The following is a 24973-nucleotide window of genomic DNA, read 5'->3' as shown; positions in this document are numbered from 1 at the left end:
AGGACTTGTGTAATTTGGAATTTATTGCCTTGCTGATTCTATGCTAAAAATTTTTTAAAATGCTGTCTGCATGTTTAGTAGCTGAATATATGGATCAGTGTAAAAGAAGACATTGAAAACATGTTCCTCACATACAATTTAAATACTTTACAGATCATTTAATATATCTACTTTTGCATGAAGTTTCTCTTTTGCTTTTTATCTAAATTGACCTAGTTTGGATGGCAGTAATTCCTGTGTGCCATGAGTAAATATGCCACGGTTAGTTCTGATTGGTGATTGTGCTCTAGACTTGAACAAACAAGAACCTATCTGAATTAGATCTGACATATTTCTCTGCATGACATACCAGAAGCATAACTCAAATTTGATGCAGGTAGGCAAGATGCAAAGCAACAGAGAAACTTTGTGTAATGTAGTTAGTATGTGATCAGAGAAGTATGTAAATCATATATGGGGAAAAAATCTGTAATGTCTCTTTATGCTGATATATGTTAGAAATGGCTGAACCTACTGATGAGATGAAATCAGCAGCATGGAATTGGCAGGTTTGGAATGTGGTGACATATTTAAAACCAAGCAAGTTAGCCACCTTGTAATTGTTGATTTATAGAAGACAAGTAGGTGTTGTGAATAGTTTTTCTTTCTTACTGACAGAAATGAGTCCATGCTCATGCTACTGTTGTCTTGGATCAGTTTTCAATTTAAAGAATGAAATGGCAAATAACATATAATAATTCATGACTGCTGGAGATTAAAGTAACTTGTATAGGGTAAGTATTGGTTTGTTTTGATTCTTCAGGGGTGTATCTGCATAGGTATTGGTATGGAAAATTGATAGATTCATCCATATATCGATTAACCATTTCACGCCTACGTTTAAAAGATTTAATTTAGAAGAAAAAAAACACTTGGCAAAAATTTACAACTTGTACAGTGTATTCTGAAACAAATGCCTTTTGGCATTGGATGATGCTAATGTACTGTCAAATATGGTTGAAAAAAACTTTGAAATAATTGTTTTAAAAGCATATGCAATCATTGGAAGAAATTTAGACAGAAAACATCCTACTTACCAACATTTCTTGGCGAACTGTTCTTGCATCTGGCAGTAAGGAAGATGATGTCAGCCATGTGAGCATAGTCACTGAAGTGTTTTGTTGTCAGACTAGGACAAGTTTTATTCTGAAAATTTTAATTTTTACATCAAACTGATTGAGTTCAGGTATCAGACAGAGTTTGTTGACACTGCATAGCCTAAGTTTGGAAGTCACCCTGCTGCTATAAATAGAAATGTCATTTATTTCCCAATGTTATGTACACTGCAATATTGTTTTGTGAATACATCAAAATGTAAAGCATAACAATGCATTTGCTGAATTCTGTCGTTTATTCTTTATATTTCCACAACTTATATCTTAGATGTTTTGATAATAAGTAACAGGAAAGCTTTAATACCATGATTTTCTTACTACCATCATTGCTAAAGTTAAATATATTGATGAAGAATTTTAGGTCAGTTGGTGATTATTTGAGTATTTTATTGAAATATATACAGGCTGTAATTATTTTAACACAGTAGATAAAGTTCTAAATATTGTTTTAGTTTCATGTTTAATCACATTAAAACATTTTTTCCAGTGGAGATGACTTGCAAAATAGCGGTGTAGCCAATACGACAAACAAAACTCAGCATGTTAAAGTGAGTACTCTTGAGATCATTAGAGAAGAATTCAGAGAGTAATTAAAATGCATTGACCTTCATTAACTGAAAAGAGGCATTGTTTGCAGTAATTGTTTTAATTTAAGCTCTTCTCTTTAGTCCATTTTAAGCTGAGAGTGCAGTTTTTCAGGGCAAAATCTGGCTCATATCTTTCATACTGTATGCAAAAGCAGAAGATAGGATATTGTTTGTTGCTGTCATTTCATCCTGAAATATTTAGCATATATATGGTTAAACACGTAAAAGAAAAATCTATCACAACAAAATTATTATTTTTTATAGCTCAGAAATTTTGCAGTTACCCTTATTCTAATTATCTTTTGTGTTAAATTGTTTATTTGGTATTCAATGATCACCAATCATTTTCATATTCTCAAGTACCTTTATAAGTACACATCTTAGGCAACATATTTATTCATCTTTAATGATGGCTTTAATAATGATCTTTATATGATGGCTGAATCAGATTCTTTGGATCTTTATGAAGTGTCAAGTAAAAAATTTACATTGCGCAGGGCTGTTCACCAGCAACAATGCATCACATGTTATGAATGAGACTGCATTAATTTTTTTATCAGTTTCTCACCAACAACATCATGGATTTAGGACACCACAGTTGATCAGAGAGGAAGTTTGCAGTTCCTTGCCCATTTCCAAAGAACAATGTTGGATAGCCCTTGGACTTGCTTCCTCTACTTCAGAGTATTCATCTTCCATAGCTTTCTGTATTCATGGGAATTTTGAAAATAAATTGAAACAATGGAACAAATTTTAAAGTGACACAATATAGTGCTTTGTGCACAGATGTCGATGACCCAACGTCGCCCAGAATATTTGGAGAAAATAAAATCATGTGTTGTATTCGTTTATGGCCAGAAGAGAACTGTACTGTATGCCAGTATCTCACAAATAAAAATCATTATTTTAAAACCCATTCACTTGAGTGCAAGTGACAATCTTTTCGCCAGCGCGGGTTACATAAGTATCATTAATATTTACCCGCAGACATCAGTGCACCTTTGTATTAATTATTACTAAAGATGCCAAGCACATATAAGCCCTGGTGGTAAATAAACACAACTGGCAGCCAGCTGTAAACTTCTTTGAACTTGCCGACAGGACATCAAAGACAAAGGTTATTTTTATTACAAAGCAAGCAGACGTTGGAAGCCGACTTTGGACTCGGAAGCCGATTTTTTTAAAAGGCTATCAATACAAAGGTTATTTTATTGCAAAGCAAGCTGACCTCAGATGCTGACTACTGGATTCTTTTAAATGTGCCGATTTATTTTTTTAGCGTTGAATATACAAAGACGGCCGAGATATGGAAGCTAACTTTGGTTCCTTTTCAACAGTATTCACAAAAAGTTTGACAGTAAAGTAAAACAATGGAACAGTTTTTGAAGTTGCACAAATAGGGCTTCGTGCGTGAACATCGATGACCCAGCATCATCCAGAAGATGTGGAGAAAATAAAATCACGTGATGATTTCGTGATGGCCAGAAGAGAAACAGATCATTTCGCCGACAATATGATCATTAACATGGATGAAACTCTAGTGTACTTTGATCGCATTCCTGGATGGACTGACGATAAGATGGGCATCAAAAGTGTGAGAATTAGCAAGACTAGTGCAGATTTGCAAAAAATCTTCCTTTTGTTCTTGCAGTTTCCACTTCAGGTGGTGTATTGCCTCCAACAATTTTTCACGGCATGAGAAAGTTAAAAAAGTATTCATGTACAAAATAATAGACCGTACGTGTGCAGGAGAAGGGTTGTGTTGATGAGATGCTGCTGCAGTGGATTAAAGAGTTTTATCTCAAGTACAGTTTTATATTTAAAAAATAAAATTTCAGTTGGATTGCAATTTCCGACATGTAATTTTCAAATGATTTTCAAAGGTGTCCCACAACTTACGACTCAAAAAACACTGATGTGTCCCAGAATATACAGTGCACAAAAAAATTACTTTTAAAATTAATTTATTGCATCCCAACATATGTGGTAAATACGGTAGTTGCCATCCACTTAAGGTCACTGGGGGTCACTATCCTGAGCAGTGGATGTTTTCAGCCTTAAGTAGGATCATCTATTGACTACCTTCGTGCTTGGCTTATCACAAATGATCTCTCTGCTAGGACAAGTTACCAGGTGCATCATTTAGTCCATGAGTTGAAGGTCCACGATGAGTATGTTAATCTTTTGTGATCAATTGGAAACCTGTTAATCCTAGTTGTCCCTCAATGAGCACAGTGGCTGATTTTCTTCATTTCCTTTTTGAATTTTGGAAATAATCAGTTTCTGCAATCAAGACTATAGGGCAGCCTTATCAATAACACTAAAATTGGAAATGACCTGCCATTGGTACAGATTCTCACATAGCAGACCTGATAAAGTATTTCAGGTGGTAAAGACTGGTGTCTCATACTTGCTTACAACTAAATGGAATTGCTTATGTGTCTCGAGGTCTCTAGCTAAAACACCCTATAAACCTTTGGATGAAACTTCTTTCAGGAACTTTACCCTCAGGACTGCTGTTTTCTTGTTCTCCTTAGTATCTGCAAGACGAAGAAGTGAGATTTATGATCATTCCAAAGAACAAGGCTGTCTGAGTATGGAAATTATGAGTTTATTCTGTACATTGCCAAACAAGGTTTCATAGCAAATAAACAGCTTTCATCAATTCCTCAACTGATGATTGAGATCCTCAGTCCCTCCATCATTTCCATGGTGGGGATGATCAATATAATTCTTTTTGCCCAGTCAGGGCATTACATTTGTTTTTTTGCAGATTCTGAGGGAAGAAGAAAGGGTAGGAAGTTTTTTTTTCATCCCCCTTAAGAGCTCATCTGATATTTCAGCTTCTACCATTTCGAGGAGGATAACTATCAAAAGGGCTTTCATGCCTCATGAGGTTCGAGTCATTGCTACCACATGGGGCTATCTTGCTCATTCATCTTTGAAGGATGTGATGATCGATGTTATTTAATCTCACACAATCTTCTCATACCATAGCTCATTGCCTCACCAAAGAGAAGCATATTAGAAGTAGCTCAAAAAGTGACCATGATTATGTCTTCCAGCAGTAGACCTCACTTCTACAGCAAAATGAGTATTCATTCCTTTTTCCAGTTTGTGAGATCAACAGCCTCCCACTGAACTGGCAAATTCAGCAGCACAGTAGCAAATAGCTTAGGTATTACCAATATTAAATTGTAGAGGAGGGGTAACTAATTTTAATGATGTAATAGATAGCTACTGCTCTTTGCAAATTCCATCCTCACATCCTAAACTGATGTCCCACTAGTTTTAAGGATACATCCTGGAAATTATGGAGATGTGCATGGGTGGGTTAATTCTCATTATAATGGTATTTTCTGTCTAAGCTACAATGTAGGAACAAGTAAGTATTATATCATTAAGATTAGTTTTACACCCTGCCAAGCTACATTTATACACATCTCTTAGTCTGTTCTATATTACAGCAGTACCGTCAATCTCGCCTGCTCCAAAGATCAGTGTCTCCAGATTGTATGCAGCAGAGACAGCCTCATTCACAATCATCATCACTTGAACCATTGCCAGGTAGAAGGACAAGATCCAATTCACAATCTGAGTCACAACCCATCTCACACGACCAAAAACCACCTGGTCAGGAAACTCAACCATTACTGCAGCCACCTGGATCGCAGCAGTCAGCAAGTGCTGTTCAGTCCCATCAGCAACAGAAAATTTCACATTTATGTACACATGTAAGTGAATCTTCCTGAAGTAGTTGATGTAGACTAATTTTTTTTCTCAACACATTAAAATTGTTAGTTTGTGTGTGTGTGATTAGGATTTTTTACATAGCTTTAACAATTTTTCATTCATATTGCTCTGTCTGCAGTGTGACAGTTTATAGTGATGTCTAGCACTGGGGCATCAATTGCCGCAGACATGTAGCACGATGTCACACCCAGTCACATTATCCTGACACTAAGGCCAACCAGTCCTAACACTAGCCTTTTAATGCTGAGCACCTAGTAAGGCAGATGTTAGTACCATTTTTGTAAGTCTTTGGTATGACACAACCTCCTGCTTCCGAGGTGGATGCTCTAACCACTAGGCCACCTGAGTTTCTTAAAATAAGTTAGATAGTTTGTTTTAAACTAGGTCCAGAAGGATGATATTATTGACAAAATAAGCAAGTAAAATTTTAGTACTCAGTAAATGGCAAAATTAAACAGCCAATCCCAGAAAAAAAACTTCCTATAGATATGTAACCAATTATCAGAATAAAAATGTTATATGCAAATAGATTTCCTTGGATTTTTTGAAGAGAAATGAAAAATTGTTTAAGTCTATATATGTCTTGGGATGGAAGCGTAAAATGAGTTATTTACATTTTATTAGAAATCGGAAATATCCCTTCAATGATATGATGTGTATAAAGAATTTATAACAATCTCTGTTTGCACTGATTTCTGACAACTCAAACATCCAAATTTTTGTGGCATGAAAATTCATGATGCAGAGGGTATTGCTAAGTCAAACCTTTAATGCTATGTAAGCCCTCAGAGGATTATTTGATGATGTCTGGACATAATTATTACACTGGGGTTAACTCGGGAGTCTGCTGGTCCATTCATTTTTCACACTTTTACATTCTCTTGAACCATTGGATGTATGTTCACAAGACTTGTATGACTGTTGTAAGAGGACTTGTGTGTCATGTTCAAAAATGGACTTTGTCAGATAAGTACTTTTTGGATTAACTGTACCATTTTTTTTAAGTTTGCAATAATGCTATGTTTTCCACCTGTCTGTTTTTCCATCTGTCTAGTTGTCTATTTTGGTTTGTGCATAAACATAATGATTTTAGTTCCAGATTGATAGACCTTATGTAGAAAGCTTGCTTGTGGGATAAAAATTTTGAGATGAAAGATAAAGGAAGCAAAATTTTTTGTGTTCAATAAATTTAGTTCTATATTACATACCTTGACCAAACATTGTGGCTGGATTGCACCTGGGATAAGAAAGAAGCCTGCCTGTTTATTATGGGATCAGAAGGTTTAAGTTCAAGGTCACTCTACTACAGTAGTAGGTAATTGTACTCTCTGGACTTTTTTATTATACATGTCACTGACTCTATACCCAATGATTTTTGCTATATTGATAAAATGTCGGTGGCATATGTGATTATAATCACTGAACCATGAAAGTAGTCAAACAAGAGTCATGGGGATAGAAGGAAGTGGTCTAGTAACTGACAAGATATATATTATCACACTACTATGTTAGATGGGTTTTTTTACTTGACTTTTAATGTCTGTAAATCCACTACCACACAGTTTCATATAAGTACTCAGAGTTGTTGATGATTTTCCATTTCAGCCATGCTAATTATTTTATCATCAATATCCACCAAATATGGTTTTCTAAATGTATTGAGACTACTTTGTGCTGTTCTGAAAAACACATATTCTTGAATACAACCATGTCAAAATTATTTTACCAGCACCACCCACAACACTGGTCACCAATTCTGATTGGTGTTTATATAATAGTTGCTGTGTTTGTGATTCTTGCCACACCCAGACTAAGAATGTTTATATTTTACAAGAAGTGCAGTTCTTTTGGTGATTTCATTTTGTTCCACTTTGATTGATTTTCATGATGATAAACATCAAGGGTCCATCTTAGTTATTCTACTTAAATACTGGTAATGTGGTTGTATAGTATAATTGCACATTGCAGATCCTGTCTGGACTTGTCATGTCCAGGTACAGCACACACAGATGCATGCATGTGCACTCACACACTTCTTACCAGTTACCTTTTGTTACTGGCACAGCTGTCATATGAAAGATCTTTGCCTAAAGAATATTAAAGTTTTCAAAAATTCTACTTTCTGGGGGCCTAGCATTACAGTGATTTAGAAATATACCAGTTGCACCCATACCTGATGTTTTGAATGATTGTTCTTGTGTTTGGTTGATAACTTACATGGACATGTGCATCCTTGTTGAATAACAGTCATATTTTTCTTTTCTCAGTTGAGTTAATATTGGTTTTACATATTCATTGGAAAAGGTAACCAGGGTGGATACAGCAATGAATTTCAGTTCCTTGTTGTAGAAGCAAACCCTGAGTGTTTTTCACAGCTGATAGTGCAGTCAAAGCATTTTAATGTGCTGATGCTACAACACCAAGCTGATCTCTAGTTGGTATTGTCACATTAGGGTTGTCTCAGCTATCAGTTTCTGTTGGTGCTTAACAAGGTTATATTTGTGTGTACATGAGGGTTTCTTAACACTACTCCAATGCAAATATTTCTCAACAAATGGAACAAAATCATCAAATTGTTAGCATCAAGTGTCAATACTGGTGTAACACCTCAATGGGCAAATTCTGTACCTCATCATCATGGTCAGAATCCATTACTTATAATGTAATGATAAATGTATTATTTTAAACAGAAACACAAGGTGATTAAGAAATTGTATGAATAGATATGAAATGCTTCAAACTGAATTTCAGCTTTAGCTATCAATGACATTGATGTCGTATATTCCTGTACACAAACTTCTGCCCTGACTTTAAGCAGATTCCAGGTGGAATTTTAAAGTGGATTTCCCTTAAAGCCTAGATTCCACTTATTATAAATTTTAGGTGGGTTCAGAGTGGATTCAGGGTGGAATACAGCCCGAAATATGCAAATTAGTCTGTCTATTACTAGGTGGAATTTGTTTATTCCGCCTACCAGGTGGAATTTGTTTATTCCGCCTAATAGGTGGAATTGTTTAGTCCGTTTACTAGGCGGAGTCTGTTTATTCCGCTTATTTAGCCTAGATTCCCCTTATTATCACTTTTAGGCAGATTCAGGGTGGAATATAGCTCGAAATATGCAAATTACTGTTACTAGGCGGAATCTTTACTGCTGCCTAAACCATAAAAAATATACTTCAGATTTCTGTTAAACTGCCTAATGATTTTAAGACATTATAGGGAATCAATGATAATACAGTAGAACCTATCTTGAAAGACCACCCCTTCTGCCAACAAATACTGGTCTCTCAAGACAGATGGTCTCTCATAACAGGTCATAACACTAAATAATCAATGAATCTGTGCATGGAAAATCTGGTCTCTCAAAACAGGTGATCTCTCATAGCAGTGGTCTCTCAAGACAGGTTTCACTGTATTCACAGTAATATTTAAAAGGGATGATAAATTTTATTTTGACAGACATTATCAAATCAGATTAAGGTTTTTCTTGTCCTAAGGGGCAATGCTATTTTCTTTCTTGCGTACAAAATTTAATCCAACATGGCATCACTTAAGTATTTTTCATTTCACTTTAAAGTTTGGTGAGATTTCACACATATTTTGACCAAAACTTTCCTTGAAATTATGTTGAGGTCGCACTCAAATTTCTTTGAAATATTTGTGAGGTTTCACACAAAAATTGACTAAAACTTTTGTAAGATTTCACTAAAACTTGATAATTATTTGTATTTTACTGAAGTTTTTTTTAGTGTTTCAGACATTTCAGCAGGTTTCAAAGAAATAATGGATATGAATTAAACAGGACTTTATTAACCAAGGTGATATTTAAGTGTGCATGAAAACAGTTATACTGATGTTGTAATTATATGATATCCAAGGCAAGAGAAATGGGAGTTAATAATAATAAAAATAATAATAATAATAATGACTTTATTTAGAGAAGGTAATTCAATTAGTTACAGAACTAATCTACCTTGAGGCCTTCTATCTGTGATGTACAACATATACAGTATATACAACATGATATGAAGTATCTGACACTAAATAATTAAGTGGTTTTAAAAATCAAAGTATCAAGCCTGGAACATATGCACAGGCATCTGTGAACACATTTAACATATATAAAATATAAAATATTAATCTGCATGCAAAATTACAGAAAAGCATCCATTTGAGACAATTTGATTATGAAAAGAAAAGCAAGGAACCTGCCTTATGTCACTTGTACTGTAGACTGGATTTTTGATTGCACAAACTATGATGCTGTTGTGGTCTCTCGAATTAGTCCTTGTTCCAAAAGCAGCCGTGACAAACGTTTATCATGATATAATAACTCTTATTTTACACTGATTTCCAACACACCAAGAATATTTTGATAATATACACAACAATGCCTCACGAGATTGAAAGTAGATTCTACTTTTCGGCCAAGAATATTCTGCAAAGATATGACTATCTTTGATAGACATGGATATCTGGCAACAATTCCCACCAGTGATCTACACATTGTCCCTCCTTAAATTCTGAAGTTAATCAGTTTGGAGTTGTATATTACTTCAAAATCATCCTGATTCAATTCCTTGTCCTATTTAGCACGTTAGCCGCTACTGTAAAGCTCTTTATGGCACAAAAAGCAAAATGCTTGTCTTGCCGTTCAGTTTTCATACAGATTGACCAGTTATGTTCCCATCAAATTTGCATTCAGGGTATTCTCATTGTCGCACATTTTTTAAATGGTTATTCAATCTCTCGTCCCACTCGAAAATTCGAATCGCCATGTTTAGCAAACATGCTCTTTCCCATCAGTTTCTGTTACGCGACGATTCATTAGGCAGTTACAAAATGTTCACCAATCAGAAAGATTTATACAACGATCCTCTGTTAAACAATAAACGGAACAAATACTTATTTGAAAGCTCGTTGTGGAATGGGACCGGATAGAGCATTATTTTTAAAAAAAGTTTCAGAGACGATATTAAAAAATGGGTCCAAATCGAGGAAATTCAGGTCAGCAGAAAAGTGAAATTATGTTTTAAAATGGAAAACAAGATGAAAACTTGTTTGAGGGCAGTTAAATCCAATTGAAATTAAACAAAATACAACAACAACAACAAATTTGAAAAAGAAATTTAACAAGGAAAGCTGTGGAAAGAAGTTATAAATTGTGCCCAAAATAAACAATAAAAATTTACAGCTATCAGAAACAGGAAATATAAATGCTGCTGAAAATCATTCAAATTGTACCAGAAACAATAAATTTTATTATATCTTATTGATATTTTTTATTGAACTGTCAGTGATATTACAATCACAAAATGTCACTATATTTTCGGTCATTTAACTTTACAGACACACAAAAGCCAAGTCCTAATTATGCCTTTATTTAACTGATGTAAATGATTAAGTTCTTCATTCTGCTTAGATGTTGGTTAGAAAATAAACTAAGTCCAGATTCCTCCTTTCATATAATAGATGTCAGTGACTAAGTTCCTAATTCCACCTAGATGGTGGGTGGAAAATCAACCAAGTCCAAAATTATGCCTAAAGATGTATTTATAGCAGGAATTTGACAAAAGTCCATCTTAGAGTTAGACGGACTCTTAGATGGATTCATCTTTGACTTTTCAAATTTTCCATGTCTGCCTTTGTATTAACCAGATTTTTAACATTTTAGGCAGATTCCGCCTGGAGTCTGCTTAAGTTCCAGTTGGAATCTGCCTAATTATTTTGTACGGGTTTGCCATTCTTAGTGATGAAAAGTAATGTACAGAGTCTAACTTAATGCATGGATGTGTCACTAAATGTTTCAGAGACATCAACGAGTAATAACACATCAGTGCATAAATACAAATCATATTAGTCACCCATGGTTTTACAATCAAATGCTGACCAGACCTTGTTTGCATGTTCATAATCTTTTTCTGAAATATATTCACATGACAGTGATGAATAAAAATGCTTAAATTGGTGTCAACTGAGTTCAGCAAAATTTGTCCCAATTACTTATGTACTTGTATAGGTAAGCAACTTTTCAGGTTAACAAGTCAGTGTTAGTGCAGGTACAATATCGACTAGTGATTTTAAAGTTTTCTTTATCTAGAATCCTCGCATACTTGTCCAGGGATGATTTCAGAAGCTGTTACGAATCGATAACTTGTATTTGTTTGAGGTTAAACATCATCTGTTTTTCCATATTGTTTGGAATAACACTTATTTGTGCCTTTGATACTGATGCGATTGATTGTATAATTAAATGACCATCATACCCACACAGGTTTTGAAGCACTACAGAAATGTTATTTGAATTGGCTTAATTCATAATTCCTGTACGAAAACTTCCGCCCTGACTTTAACCAGATTCCAGGTGGAATTTTAAAGTGGATTTCCCTTAAAGCCTGGATTCCACTTATTATAAATTTTAGGTGGGTTCAGAGCGGAATACAGCCCGAAATATGCAAGTTAGTCTGTCTATTACTAGGTGGAATTTGTTTATTCCGCCTACCAGGTGGAATTTGTTTATTCCGCCTAATAGGTGGAATTGTTTAGTCCGTTTACTAGGCGGAGTCTGTTTATTCCGCTTATTTAGCCTAGATTCCCCTTATTATCACTTTTAGGCAGATTCAGGGTGGAATACAGCCCGAAATATGCAAATTAGTCTGTCTATTACTAGGCGGAATTAGTTTAGTCCGCCTTCTAGGCGGAATTTGTTTATTCCTTCTAGTAGGCGGAATCTGTTTATTCCGCTTATTTAGCCTAGATTCCCCTTATTATCACTTTCAGGCAGATTCAGGGTGGAATATAGCTCGAAATACGCAAATTACTGTTACTAGGCAGAATCTTTACTTCTGCCTAATTAGATGGAAATACCTGCAGAAGCCCTATCCAATAATGAAAATGTAAAGGCAGATTTCAGACGGGTTTTTTTAAAGCAATTTCTGCCTAAACCATAAAAAATATACTTCAGATTTCTATTAAATAAGATTTAGGTTTTTCTTGTCCTAAGGGGCAATGCCATTTTCTTTCTTGCATACAAAATCTAATCCAACATGGCATCACTTAAGTATTTTTCATTTCACTTTAAAGTTTGGTGAGATTTCACACATATTTTGACCAAACTTTCATTGAAATTATGTTGAGGTCTCACTCAAATTTCTTTGAAATATTTGTTAAGTTTCACAAAAAAATTACTAAAACTTTTGTAAGATTATCACTACAATTTTGATCATTATATAGTATATTACTGAAGTTTTTTTTAGTGTTTCAAACATTTCAGCAGGTTTCAAAGAAATAATGGATATGAATTAAACAGGACTTTATTAACCAAGGTGATATTTAAGTGTGCATGAAAACAGTTATACTGATGTAATTATATGACATCCAAGGCAAGAGAAATGGGAGTTAATAATAATAATAATAATAATAATAATGACTTTATTTAGAGAAGGTAATTCAATTAGTTACAGAACTAATCTACCTTGAGGCCTTCTATCTGTGATGTACAACATATACAGTATATACAACATGATATGAAGTATCTGACATTAAAAAATTATGTGGTTTTAAAATCAAAGTATCAAGCCTGGAGCATATGCACATGCATCTGTGAACACATAAACATATATAAAATATTAATCTGCATTGAAGAATTCAGCCGTGAAAATAATGCAAAATTGCAGAAAATTATCCATTTGAGACAATTTGATTATGAGAAGAAGAAATGCTAGGAGCCTGCCTTATGTCACTTGCACTGTAGACTGTATTTTTGATTGCACAAACTATGATGCTGTTCTGGTCTCTCGAATTAGTCCTTGTTCCATAAGCAGCCGTGACAAACATTTATCATGATATAATTACTCTTATTTTACACTGAATTCCAACACACTAAGAATATTTTGATAATATACACAATAATGCCTCATGAGATTGAAAGTAGATTCTACTTTTCCGCCAAGAATATTCCGCAAAGATATGACTATCTTTGATAGACATGGATATCTGGCAACAATTCCCACCAGTGATCTACATGTTGTCCCTCCTTAAATTCTGAAGTTAACCAGTCTGGAGTTGTATAACTTTGAAATCATCCTGATTCCTGATTCAGTTCCTTGTCCTATTTAGCATGTTAGCCATTACTGTAAAGCTCTTTATGGCACAAAAAGCAAAATGCTTGTCCTGGCGTTCAGTTTTCATACAGATTGACCAGTTATGTTCCCATCAAATTTGCGTTCAGGGTATTCTCATTGCCACACATTTTTCAAATGGTTATTCAGTCTCTTGTCCTGCTCGAAAATTCGAATCGCCATGTTTTGCAAACATGCTCTTTTCCATCAGTTTCTGTTACACGACAATTCGTTGGGCAATTACAAAATTTTGACCAATCAGAAAGCTTTATACAACGATCCTCTGTTAAACAATAAATGGAACAAGTACTTATTTGAAAGCTCGTTGTGGAATGGGACTGGATAGAGCATTATTTTAAAAAAGTTTCAGAGACGATTTTAAAAAAATGGGTCCATATCGAGGAAATTCAGATCTGGAGAAATGCGAAATTATGTTTTAAAATGGAAAACAAGATGAAAACTTGTTTGAGGGCAGTTAAATCCAATTGAAATTAAACAAAATACAACAACAACAACAAATTTGAAAAAGAAATTTAACAAGGAAAGCTGTGGAAAGAAGTTTTAAATTGTGCAAAAAATAAACAATAAAATTACAGCTATCAGAAACAGGAAATATAAATGCTGCTGAAAATCATTCAAATTGTACAAGAAACTATAAATGTTATTATATCTTATTGATATTTTTATTGAACTGTCAGTGATATTACAATCACAAAATATCACTATATTTTCAGTCATTTAACTTTACAGACACACAAAAGCCAAGTCCTAATTATGCCTTATTTAACTGATGTGAATGATTAAGTTCTTCATTCCACCTAGATGTTGGTTAGAAATTAAACTAAGTCCAGATTCCTCCTTTCATATAATAGATGCCAGTGACTAAGTTCCTAATTCCACCTAGATGGTGGGTGGAAAATCAACCAAGTCCAAAATTATGCCTAAAGATGTATTTATAGCAGGAATTTGACAAAAGTCCATCTTAGAGTTAGACGGACTCTAGATGGATTTATCTTTGATTTCTCAAATTTTCCATGTCTGCCTTTGTATTAACCAGATTTTTAACATTTTAGGCAGATTCCACCTGGAGTCTGCTTAAGTTCCAGGTGGAATCCACCTAATTATTTCGTACGGGTAAATTACATGTGTTTTGTGCAGCTCCTTTATATGCACCAATTAACTTTGAAATCCTTGTAAGAGGTCAGCATATCACTAAAATCACCATAACAGATCCAGCAATGAGTGGCCATATAAAACTTGTGAATATCATCACTGCTTATAATCATATTGGTGGGTGATTAGAGTTGTTATAGAATCCATTTTGCTGTAACCTCAAGCAATTTAAGAAACACATCAAATGAGTAATTACCATGATACAATATTGGTGTCTCAGTTTGCCCATCATATCTGACAACAGTAACAAAACCCATTTGGGACTTGTTCAGCAAACTTGTGTTGTATTTGTTGTATGGTCTTTGGATGCAAACATGTCTCCCATCAAAGTCCATAGGGTACTTTCATTTTTTGTTGCCCTGAAGTCAACTTCCAACTGTTCTTACTAGGTTTTATTTACTGATTACATCACAAGAAAATTTGTGGCCATCAAAATTTTTGTTTTTAATACATGGATACAAAGTTTGCAAGGAAACTTTTTACCCATGTGCCTACTGTGTCAGTTAAGCAACCAGCATAATTCTTTATCCATATGTCATAATCAGCTAAAGACTCAGAACCATTCAGCAACAACAGATTAATCTGGGTTTGTGCACTTTGTCCATGTGGGGACAGTGCATGCGGATAAGAGCCATTATTTCAAGTAAACACATTAACAGCAATACCTGGGTTTAGTGTTTCAAACTTTTGAGTGTGGCCTTAAGTAACTTGCACTGGACCATGAATCACCCAAGTACTGCCAGTATTTTCTAGGTTGATCTTTATTATCACTTGCGGTATGTAACGTGGAAAAGACCTCAAAGCGTTTATGCATTATTGTATTTTTCCAACATCTCAAGAATCTTTTTATCAATTTCCTCCTTGATAACCTTGATGTCTTTGCAGTTTAGAATTGTACACATTAAATTCATGTTGTTGTGGTTTTAAATCCCTCCTTGCCATTGATGCACATTTGGCATGCTTATATATAAGAACAGTCATAATTGAAAGTCCATCAGTAACTTGTTTTAATATCCAAGATCGCTTCAATCCTACTTCTGTGTTTGTTTCAGCAGCTTCAGGTGTTTTTGCAATCACATGTTCAGCAGATCATGTCTTTGAGCATGATAATACTTGCAAACAGATTCACATGGGTGGCAAAGCTGATTATAGGATTTGATGCTGCATTTAAGACATGGTCAAGCACCAGTACCAACTCAGTATGTGAGCAAATGTGATTTATAATGTTTATAATGGCATGTTCTGCCACATAATTAACACTTTCCACGACATAACACCTTTGTAGTTATTATGTTCCAATGCCATTGAACTTCTTATATATGTTAAAAGTTATCTAGTTGGGCAAAAAAGCAAGATCTTCATTTATCTTGATCTGAAATATGTACAAGGGTCTTGTAAATAAACTGGTGTGTTATCCGAATAACCAGTAACAAACAGTAAACTTGTGTAAAATGTGTCTTAAGTCGATGTTAGCACAAATAAGCTCAAATGATCCATTGCTGAGTACTGCACCAACCCACATAAGACTATTTGGAGCATCAAATCCATTGATTTTCCATTTAGTCTCTTTCATCTTTTAAGTTGTTCAGTAATTTGAACAAAAAAGTTGTTAAAATATTTGAGATGTCAGTTGGATTATCAGTGTAAATGCCCTCATGAGGGATAAAATTTCAGCTTTACTCTTACATTTGCCTGCACCAAACCCTGTAAATACTTTCCAGATAGGTTTGGGATTATTTTGGTTTTCATCAAGCACTTTTTTTTATAGTGTGTTTGTTTGGCTTGATGTATCAACTTTATTCCTCCAAACTCTATATTCAGTTTGATTTCCTACTGATTTTAGTTGGTCTCTTTGCTTTGCCGCTTCTAAAATTTCTGGGGAGATCCAGCCTGGCTGGTGGTTTTTCTTTATCCTGCATGTTTTTTAAGGGGCATGCTTGTTCACTATACTGATGAACAGATCTGTCCATGTATCTAAAACATCATCAATATCTTCAAAGATTTGGAGTGTATTCCACGGAATCTGTTTCAGATCTTCTTGGAATTTAATAGTATCAAAGTTTTTGAAAGGATCTGTAAGTAATGGATTTATGGATATTATTTTTTGTTGATTTGACATTGACTTTACGTGTTAGAAAAATTGCAACGTGGTCACTTATACTAATCTTTGGAACCATTACCTCCAAAACATTTTCTTTGGTCTTAATATGATCTATAAGTGTTTTAGAGGTTGATGTTACTCTGGTGTGTTCATTTACTAGTTGCTCCATACCTAATGAAGCAATAAAATTCATCCAATTCACTTTTATTTGATCATTGAGAAGGTCTCTTTTTATATCGCCTAGAATGTAAAATTCTTTCTCTTCATTTGAAATTGTATCTACTTGAAGTTCAAAATATTCACACCAATCAGTATGTGATGATAGACATGGATATCTAGCAACAATTCCCACCAGTACACAAGACCTACTAAAAAGGGCTTAGCTTTTTCTGGAGTGATCTGTAGCCAAATGGATTCTATTTCCTGTATTTCTAGGTCTTCCCGTCTTTTACAAATAGTACCGGTTCTAAAATACACAAGGAGCCCACTGCCACCTTTTTTCCTATCCTTTTGATAAGGTTTGTCGTAGCCATTTATATACAAGAAATTTTCACCCTGATTTTCTGTTAACATTGTTTCTGAGAGTCAAAATAAACGGAGAGGTTAACTTTACTTGATCAATCTTTCCATGAAAACCCTGAATATTTAAATGACCTACATGTAAACCTTTGCTAGAAACTCCTAAATTCATGAGATTAATATAAATGCTATTAGAGGCACTCAAGGAGACATTAAAAGTATTAAAACTATGTTCACAGTGATCATCATTACAACTATCAGTACTGTATAAAAAAGTAGTTTTTCTACAACTGCATTTTCTACTTTCATAAATTATATATAAAATCTGAACTATCAATTATATTTGAATCTGTACAAGTAGCTGAGTTTCCACATTCAGAACATGCATCAGCAAGGGGATAAAATCTGTTTTGACATTCAGGCATCTAAGGGATAAGGAATGGTAGGAAGTGTCTTTTCTTACCTCTTAGCAGCTCCATTAATATTTTGGCTTCCACCGTCTCACAGTGCATTGTCATTACCATCAAAAGAGTTTATCTGCCTCTTACTAACGGAGATCTTTCTTTTATTAAACACAAACCCATTAGGTTCAAGCCATTGCTCCCTCATGGGCCTATTTTAATCATTGTTCATTGGACAATGTAATAAAAGTTGCATTTTGGCTGCATACTACTTTCTCCTTCTACCATTGCACATGTGCACAACAGAGCACAGGCATTTTTTACCCTGGGAACCATAGTTGTATTGCAACTATGGGTCCCAGACAGTAACCAGCATTCATTAAACTGAATCTCTCTTTCCATTTTTTCCATTTTTTATCAGTTTGAAAACATCATCATACCTCCTGATTGTTTACCTAACTAGAAGCCGGAGCATCTCAAAAGGGTGTTTCTACTGGAGCCTGGGTTGGCCATCCATTAAAAAATACAAAGCTGTTGAACAGAAAATTTGGTTGTTGGTTGCCATGGTCTCTCATGCTGGCAACTTCTCAGCTACTTGACTGAGTATGCTTAAATGACTTTCCCTAATACAATGCAATATGAGGTGTGCTTGAAGTTATGGCTAAAATGCATGCATTTTACTGTTCTGATGGTTTTGTTGGCAGAACTACTGCACATCCAAGATATTGCCTTCAACTCCTTGTAATGTCTTACACCACTCCCTCGATAACTTGTGCCCTGATAACTTGCGAAAAGGTAATTGATGTTGAGATGGCAGATGTTGAGACCTTTTTTCTTAAGCCACTGATTTTGAGAGAATTCTAAGTTTATTTAGTTTTGAGATGAATGATATATTGTAATATCTGAATTAATATTTTCACTATCAGCTTATGAACCATGATATTCCTCTAAATTTTCTTTTATACATTGTCCTAAATTGTGACTATCAACTGTTTTCAGAAGATTTTTTTAATGACTCTTGAAACATTAACACATTCAACAGTTATGTCAGTAGCAGTTAACACATTATGGTCACTTTCATTGATGAAGGCACTGAATGGGATTGTACTAGAGGTAATTCCTTGGTCATCATCACACAGTGGGGTATATGTAGGCACTGAATGGGATTGCACTAGAGGTAATTCCTTGGTCATCATCACACAGTGGGGTATATGCAGGTACTTAATGGGATTGCACCAGAGGTAATTCCATGGACATCATCACTCAGTGGGGTATCTGTAATTTGCATTCTATCATCACAGAGAGAATTACACTTAGTAGATCTTACAGATGTTTTGATGTTTCTGGAAAAATGTGTTTGGTTGTTAATCTTATGTCCCCATCTTCATTGCCATTTTCCTAATACTGCATATATAAGTGGAGCATTTCACGGTGTTTTGCCTTATGTCTATATTCTAACCAGTCATGACACTGTATTCTACTTGTGTGTCTCAATGGTTGCACATTATGCCGACATTAAAAATAGTAGAAACATCTTGATTTCTGATGATGGTTATGTTTGTGATCTACGTTTCTATGCCTTTTTAGAGGCGTCATAGCTGTTTTTTATTATAAGAAAAATCTTATTTACTGCATTGAGGAAGTGGGATAAACCCCTTTTTATTTAGATGAATTTTGTCTTTTGCCTATAAGTGTTCCAGAACTAATCCAGACTTAGTCATGAATCCATGTTCAGTGTCTATCATTTTGTGATTCAACTCCTGACATAGATGTTCAATTAGAGCATTCAAGTCTTGAACGTAGGTGTCAATTCTTGGGCATATGCACTGCATAGAAAGACTGAGCAGTTAGGATTTTCCAGGTACATGTATATGTTGTTAGGATGTTATAAAAATTGGTTTAAATCTGGTCAATGCTTACATCATTGCCACCAACACTGATTATAATGGTGTCATATTGAAATAGGTCAATTTTTTTCATGGAGTCAAAAATATTATCAGTTTCTGCCCCTGGTAATTGCTTAACTTGAACTTTTAAGGTTGCAGACCTCTTTCATTGCTCTCTCTCTCTCTCTCTCTCTCTCTCTCTCGGCAACTGCCTGTCAGCGGGAGATGTTGGTGTAGCTTCTGGTTGGGTGACCTATCTGCACCTTCATGAGTGGCTGAAGAGTCCTACCCTAGAGTGACAGTCTCTGTTGCACTTGCTGCAGGTGAACATTGATGCTTGTTGAGGCTGTTTTTGTATCGCCTTCCTCCTGGCTCTCTTTGCAGCGAGGTTTGTGTTTCTCGCTTTTTAGCTTTCTGAATGCCCTGTCTGGCAGCTAGGCACCTGGTGGAGTGGTTGTCAGCACTGCTTTTCCAGTCATTGACACTGATGTTGGCCATCTTCATGTCCTTCTTGCAGACTTCTTTGTAATGCAGACGTGGCCATCCAGTCAGTTGTGCGCCTTTCATTTCATTCACATATTTAAATAATAATGGAGTCTCCAATTATGAGAGTGCTTTTTCTGCACTTATCATGCTCTTTGATGTTTTCTTATCTGTCTGTGGTAGAATCCAGTGTATTAGTTACAAAATCTAAAGCTCTCACGTGTAAAATAGGAAGACACTTGATTGCTATTTGTAACATTGTGTGGTAGAGTTTTCCATTGTACCTTTTAAGGACTGTAGGGTATTTCCCTATATCCTTGGTAGGTTCAGAATTATTTTCTTTCCGGTCATTTTCTTTTATTTTCGTAAGGCTGCTTATTTCACTGATGTGCTTTTTTGATTCTTCTTTGAGTGTATTGAAAATTTCTGTTTTCATGATTTCTTCCTGAACTGCTGCTAAAATGTCATGATGCATGCTGTTTGAAGTAGCATAGCCATATTTAAGTTGCATAATTTATGACAAGAGCAAATCTTTGTCTCTGTTTAATTATTTTACTTTCTCTTTCATTTTTCTGTGTCCTCTTCCAGAATAAGCTTCAGATGTCTTATGTTTTTTTTTTTATTTTTTCAGGGCTCATAAATTTAGTCTTGAAATCTGATAGTTGTTCAAGTTTTTCATGTTGATTCCTAAATGCTGACTCCTGTTTGGTTTTTAAAGGCTCGCATTCCTTTGATAGTTCATTGGTTTAAAATTTGCTCTAATTTGTGTAAGTTCTTGTTGTAGCAATTTTTTCCCTCATTAGGGCTGTCTGTCTTTTTCACCCTTCAGTTCTGAAACTTTTTCTGACTCAGGATCAGCCCATGTGATGGCCTTGGGTATCAATTCATTATTATTGCAATACTAGTTAGCTCAGCTGAAATTTCCTCACCACTGTGGTTTTCAGTTTCTGGTTCCTGAAGGGAAGAACAGTTAATTTGTGTAACAGCACTTATTTCTATGTCTGAATTCCCAATGGGGGAGAGAGTTGTATATGACCCTCTGTTAAATGAACAGTAGACCCAAAGTTATAACAAAGATTGATTTGGGGTTCTAATGGCATGCAAAAGATTCTGATTGTTTCCATGATAACTTGTTTCAGAATAAATTTCTGCAGCAAGGAAATAAAAATCAGTTTCTGTCCATTCTTTTTATTTAGGACCCTGCATATGTAAAGTCACTGTGAAACTATAAAGAGTCACTGTAACTTTGTAGGACTGCAGATTTTCTGGTGAATTCAGAATTTTGAAGATCAATCCATTATGCATGTTATCAGTTCCTTGACCATATCTCGAGGTCAGCTTGTTCTGCCATTTTGATATAAACTTTATAAACAGTTATAGATTTTTGTGTTGTAGTATTTAGACTGTAATTGTCATCATCAACATCTGATGAATTGTTTTGTGGGAGTAGTGTAAATATCACTTTTAGAGAATCCAGAGATGCTGCAGCTTAATCTAGCGAGATATCTTGAACAAAAAACAATAGATTGATAGTCTTCCATGGTAAAAATTTAAAACAAAGTGTTTTTTCTTTAGGATCTCTTATCATATTTCATACAGAATTGGGCTGAATGTTGTTGTTGTTGGGTTTAATGTATTTTTCAGCACAATATAGGCTATACATGACAGCCAGTATAAATGGTGGAGGAAGAACCCAGGAAAACCCCGGAAAGAATCACCGACCCAATGAGAAGCTACTGGCAAGTTTTCTCACATACCCACATTGGCAGAGCCCAAGTGGGCTGAATGGACATTCAAACACAAGAACAGAGATCCACCATTTTGAATCCAGATGTTCAACATTGATGGATTTCTTCTATTCAGTACCAGTGCAGTAAATGATAAAGCAGTTGTAGTTCTGCTTAATACACTTGATGGGTAGCCATCTTGGATTACCTAAAATCCTTTTGTTTTGAACAGGTTTCCAAAATTCTCTTGAATAACTGATATTGTACACATTAAATTTCACTTACACTAACTTAATATTATCATAAATCCACGGTATAAATTATGGTGATAGGTTTTAGCTTATTCAGTTATTACACCAAATCCCTTGAATGTTGAGTGGTTAGCTTCCAGTTGTAACTAAAGTCATAGATGATAAGTTGCTGATGATAAGTTGCTGAATAAAAAAAAAAACTAATAATCATTGAATTTGAATATTAGAGACATAGAATATATTATGACTCCTTTACTCCTTGAGATTTGGAATGAATAGACCACCAGTAATGAGTAAACCTGTTCTCTTGAATATGCATATAGAACAAAGGAATTACAATCTGCCATGTTGAATCTTGCTGCTGGCTGAGCAAATTTTCACATCACAAAATAATTCTTGCACAGCACTGAAAGAGAAAAATAATGTAAAGGATTCATGAAAAGAAACATGATGTAACCTTTTGGTCAAAGGTATTTCATGGATGATGAATTAAACACACCGATTTTCCTGGATTTAACTGTGTTACTGCATTGCACTACTTCTCCCTCTGAAAGTAGTTAAAATTTTCAATTTTAAAAGACAAGTTAAAATGTAACATGAACAAATTGCAAAGAAGATTTAAATTACAAAAGGGGACAACCCAAACCAAAATTGCAAGCTTGTTTTAAAGCTTGCAGCAAGCTTGCCACAAGCTAATTTATAAAGCTTGCAGCAAGCTTGTATTTGGAACATTGCAGCAAGCTTGCACATGCTTATTTTTGCAAGCTTGTGCAAGCTTATTTAACAAGATAGTGTCATAAGTATGCACAAGCTTGTTACTTGCTTACACAAGCTTGTGGCAAGCTTTGACGGATTTCTTGCTACAAGCATCTGGGCTTTCAAAAATCAGACATGATTGTGGTTCCCCCGCTTCCAAAAAAACCCTGAAAATGTGAAGGGGGTCTGGGAGTCCGAAGACCACTGTCCAAAAATGCATTTTAGACTCAACTGCTCCTGGTGGACCATATTATCATAATATATTGCAACATTTTACTTCATTCCAACAAAATAATCTGCATATTTAATGATTAAATAATGTAATCTTATAGTTGCAATGCAGTGGAAAACAAATCTGTTCTGCCAAAACATTAAGTTTAATTCCATTGTTCAAGTTTATTCATTCACTGAAAACTCACAAGGTTGCAGAAGTTTTATGTGTTCCCCAAGCTGCAAGTGTCATGCCCCTATGGAATGATCATGAATAATTCATGAACTGTTCTTGAACGGTTCATGAACTTGGTTCAAGAACCATTCATGAAAGTTCATCAAAAGGTTCATGAATGTGCATGAACTGAAAATGGTCAGTTCACAAAATAATGAATTCATGAACTGTTCATGAACTGAATTCATGAACAGTTCATAAAAGTCAACAAATTGGATCATCATCATTCATGAACAAGTGAATGAACATATTCATGAACTATGATGAACAAAGTTTCTCAATGATTCATGACTTATGAACAGTGCCTATTAAAAAACAAATTTGATTACCTGACAAGCCACAAATATCTATTTCATCCTGAATCATAAAATAACCTTAGATGTGTTTTTTTTTAATAAGTATAAAATGCAACATATTATCTTAAAAACTATTTAATTTCAGATAAATTTTAACTGACAAGCGATATTCTTTTTTGTTACCTGTAGCAACACTTTTTGTATGTTTTGTAATTTTTCTTTTAAAATTTTTCAAGAGATATTGGGGCAGTTGTCTGCAATCAACTGTTGAAGCATATTTCATCGTCATGGGGCTGTCTTTCAACTGGGGTTTCTCCTGACCAATCTTCTTCCAGAGACTGACCTGTCTGATAACTCTTTTGTGAAGATGTTCAGGGCCTATAATTTAATCAAATCCTGTCCATTATCACTACTGAATGTCTCCATCTGCAACTTAAGCTGTTCCATCCAATTACTGTTTGGATCTTTAACATTGCTGCAGCAGTCACAATTTAATGTCTCTTCCATCTTGGCCATAGGATCCTCCAGTTTTCAAATTTTCCTTCTTAACCTACAAACTTCATCGTCTAATAATTTTACTTTTCTGCTGTCTGGTCTGAAAAAAAAAGGTAAAATTACAGATAATCTCTGATTAACATTGTTTTTAGCTTTCAGCACATTATCATTGTACCCCACTCTACTTGCTGGAATAATATGATCCAACTCAAAAATGATTTAATCCCTTACACATAATACTGAGCATTTATATTATTGCAGAATTTTGTCACTAGTTTTATATTAATTGAAGCTGTCTGGCCATAGGCATAGTCACAGGAGTCAGATGTTTTAATCAGTAAAATATGACAATTTTTTTTTTGACAACATATATATATATATATATATATATATATATATTACAGATAACGGTTATTTCGTGCTTTCAAATATTTTTGCCATTCTTTATTGATAAAACGTCAGACTTGTGTGGTATAGGCCCTTAGTATGTCACTAATGCATCCACTCCGACTCCGCATGTTGCATATAACTGCTTCCGGTTTCATCACGTTGTTATTTGCACCTGTATTGTGTACAGTTTCGCACGTTAACTATTTTGTTGTGTTTGTTTGTTTTTTTAAATTATCAAATTACATCAGATTATAGAATTAGTGATGTCATGTAAAAGAAAACGATCTCGAACATCTAAATTCCTATCGATGTCGTACCACGTCTGGTATCGAGAACTGGGGGGTGGGGGTGATGATGTTTAGTGATTTGCAAAACTTCGATGAGCAAGTTTAAATTAAGTCTTAACAGAATCGTGTATCATTAGCTTGGTTATAAA

At 34.7% G+C, this 24973-nt stretch overlaps 1 protein-coding gene across 1 annotated transcript in view; it reads left to right on the top strand.

Moving 5' to 3' along the window:
- Positions 1-24973, top strand: part of LOC149787424 (uncharacterized) — an 82973-nt gene that overhangs the window by 20232 nt on the left and 37768 nt on the right. Inside the window, exons 5-6 of the mRNA XM_089976101.1 lie at positions 1642-1702; positions 5209-5475. Coding sequence (XP_089832227.1) covers positions 1642-1702; positions 5209-5475 — 328 coding nt within the window. The remainder of the gene's footprint in view (positions 1-1641; positions 1703-5208; positions 5476-24973) is intronic.

Source organism: Sinohyriopsis cumingii, chromosome 12 (assembly GCF_028554795.1).
Source record: "Sinohyriopsis cumingii isolate HCF-2022 chromosome 12, ASM2855479v2, whole genome shotgun sequence".
In the NCBI taxonomy this organism is placed as follows: domain Eukaryota; kingdom Metazoa; phylum Mollusca; class Bivalvia; order Unionida; family Unionidae; genus Sinohyriopsis; species Sinohyriopsis cumingii.
This window is presented reverse-complemented; position numbering and strand designations above follow the sequence as displayed.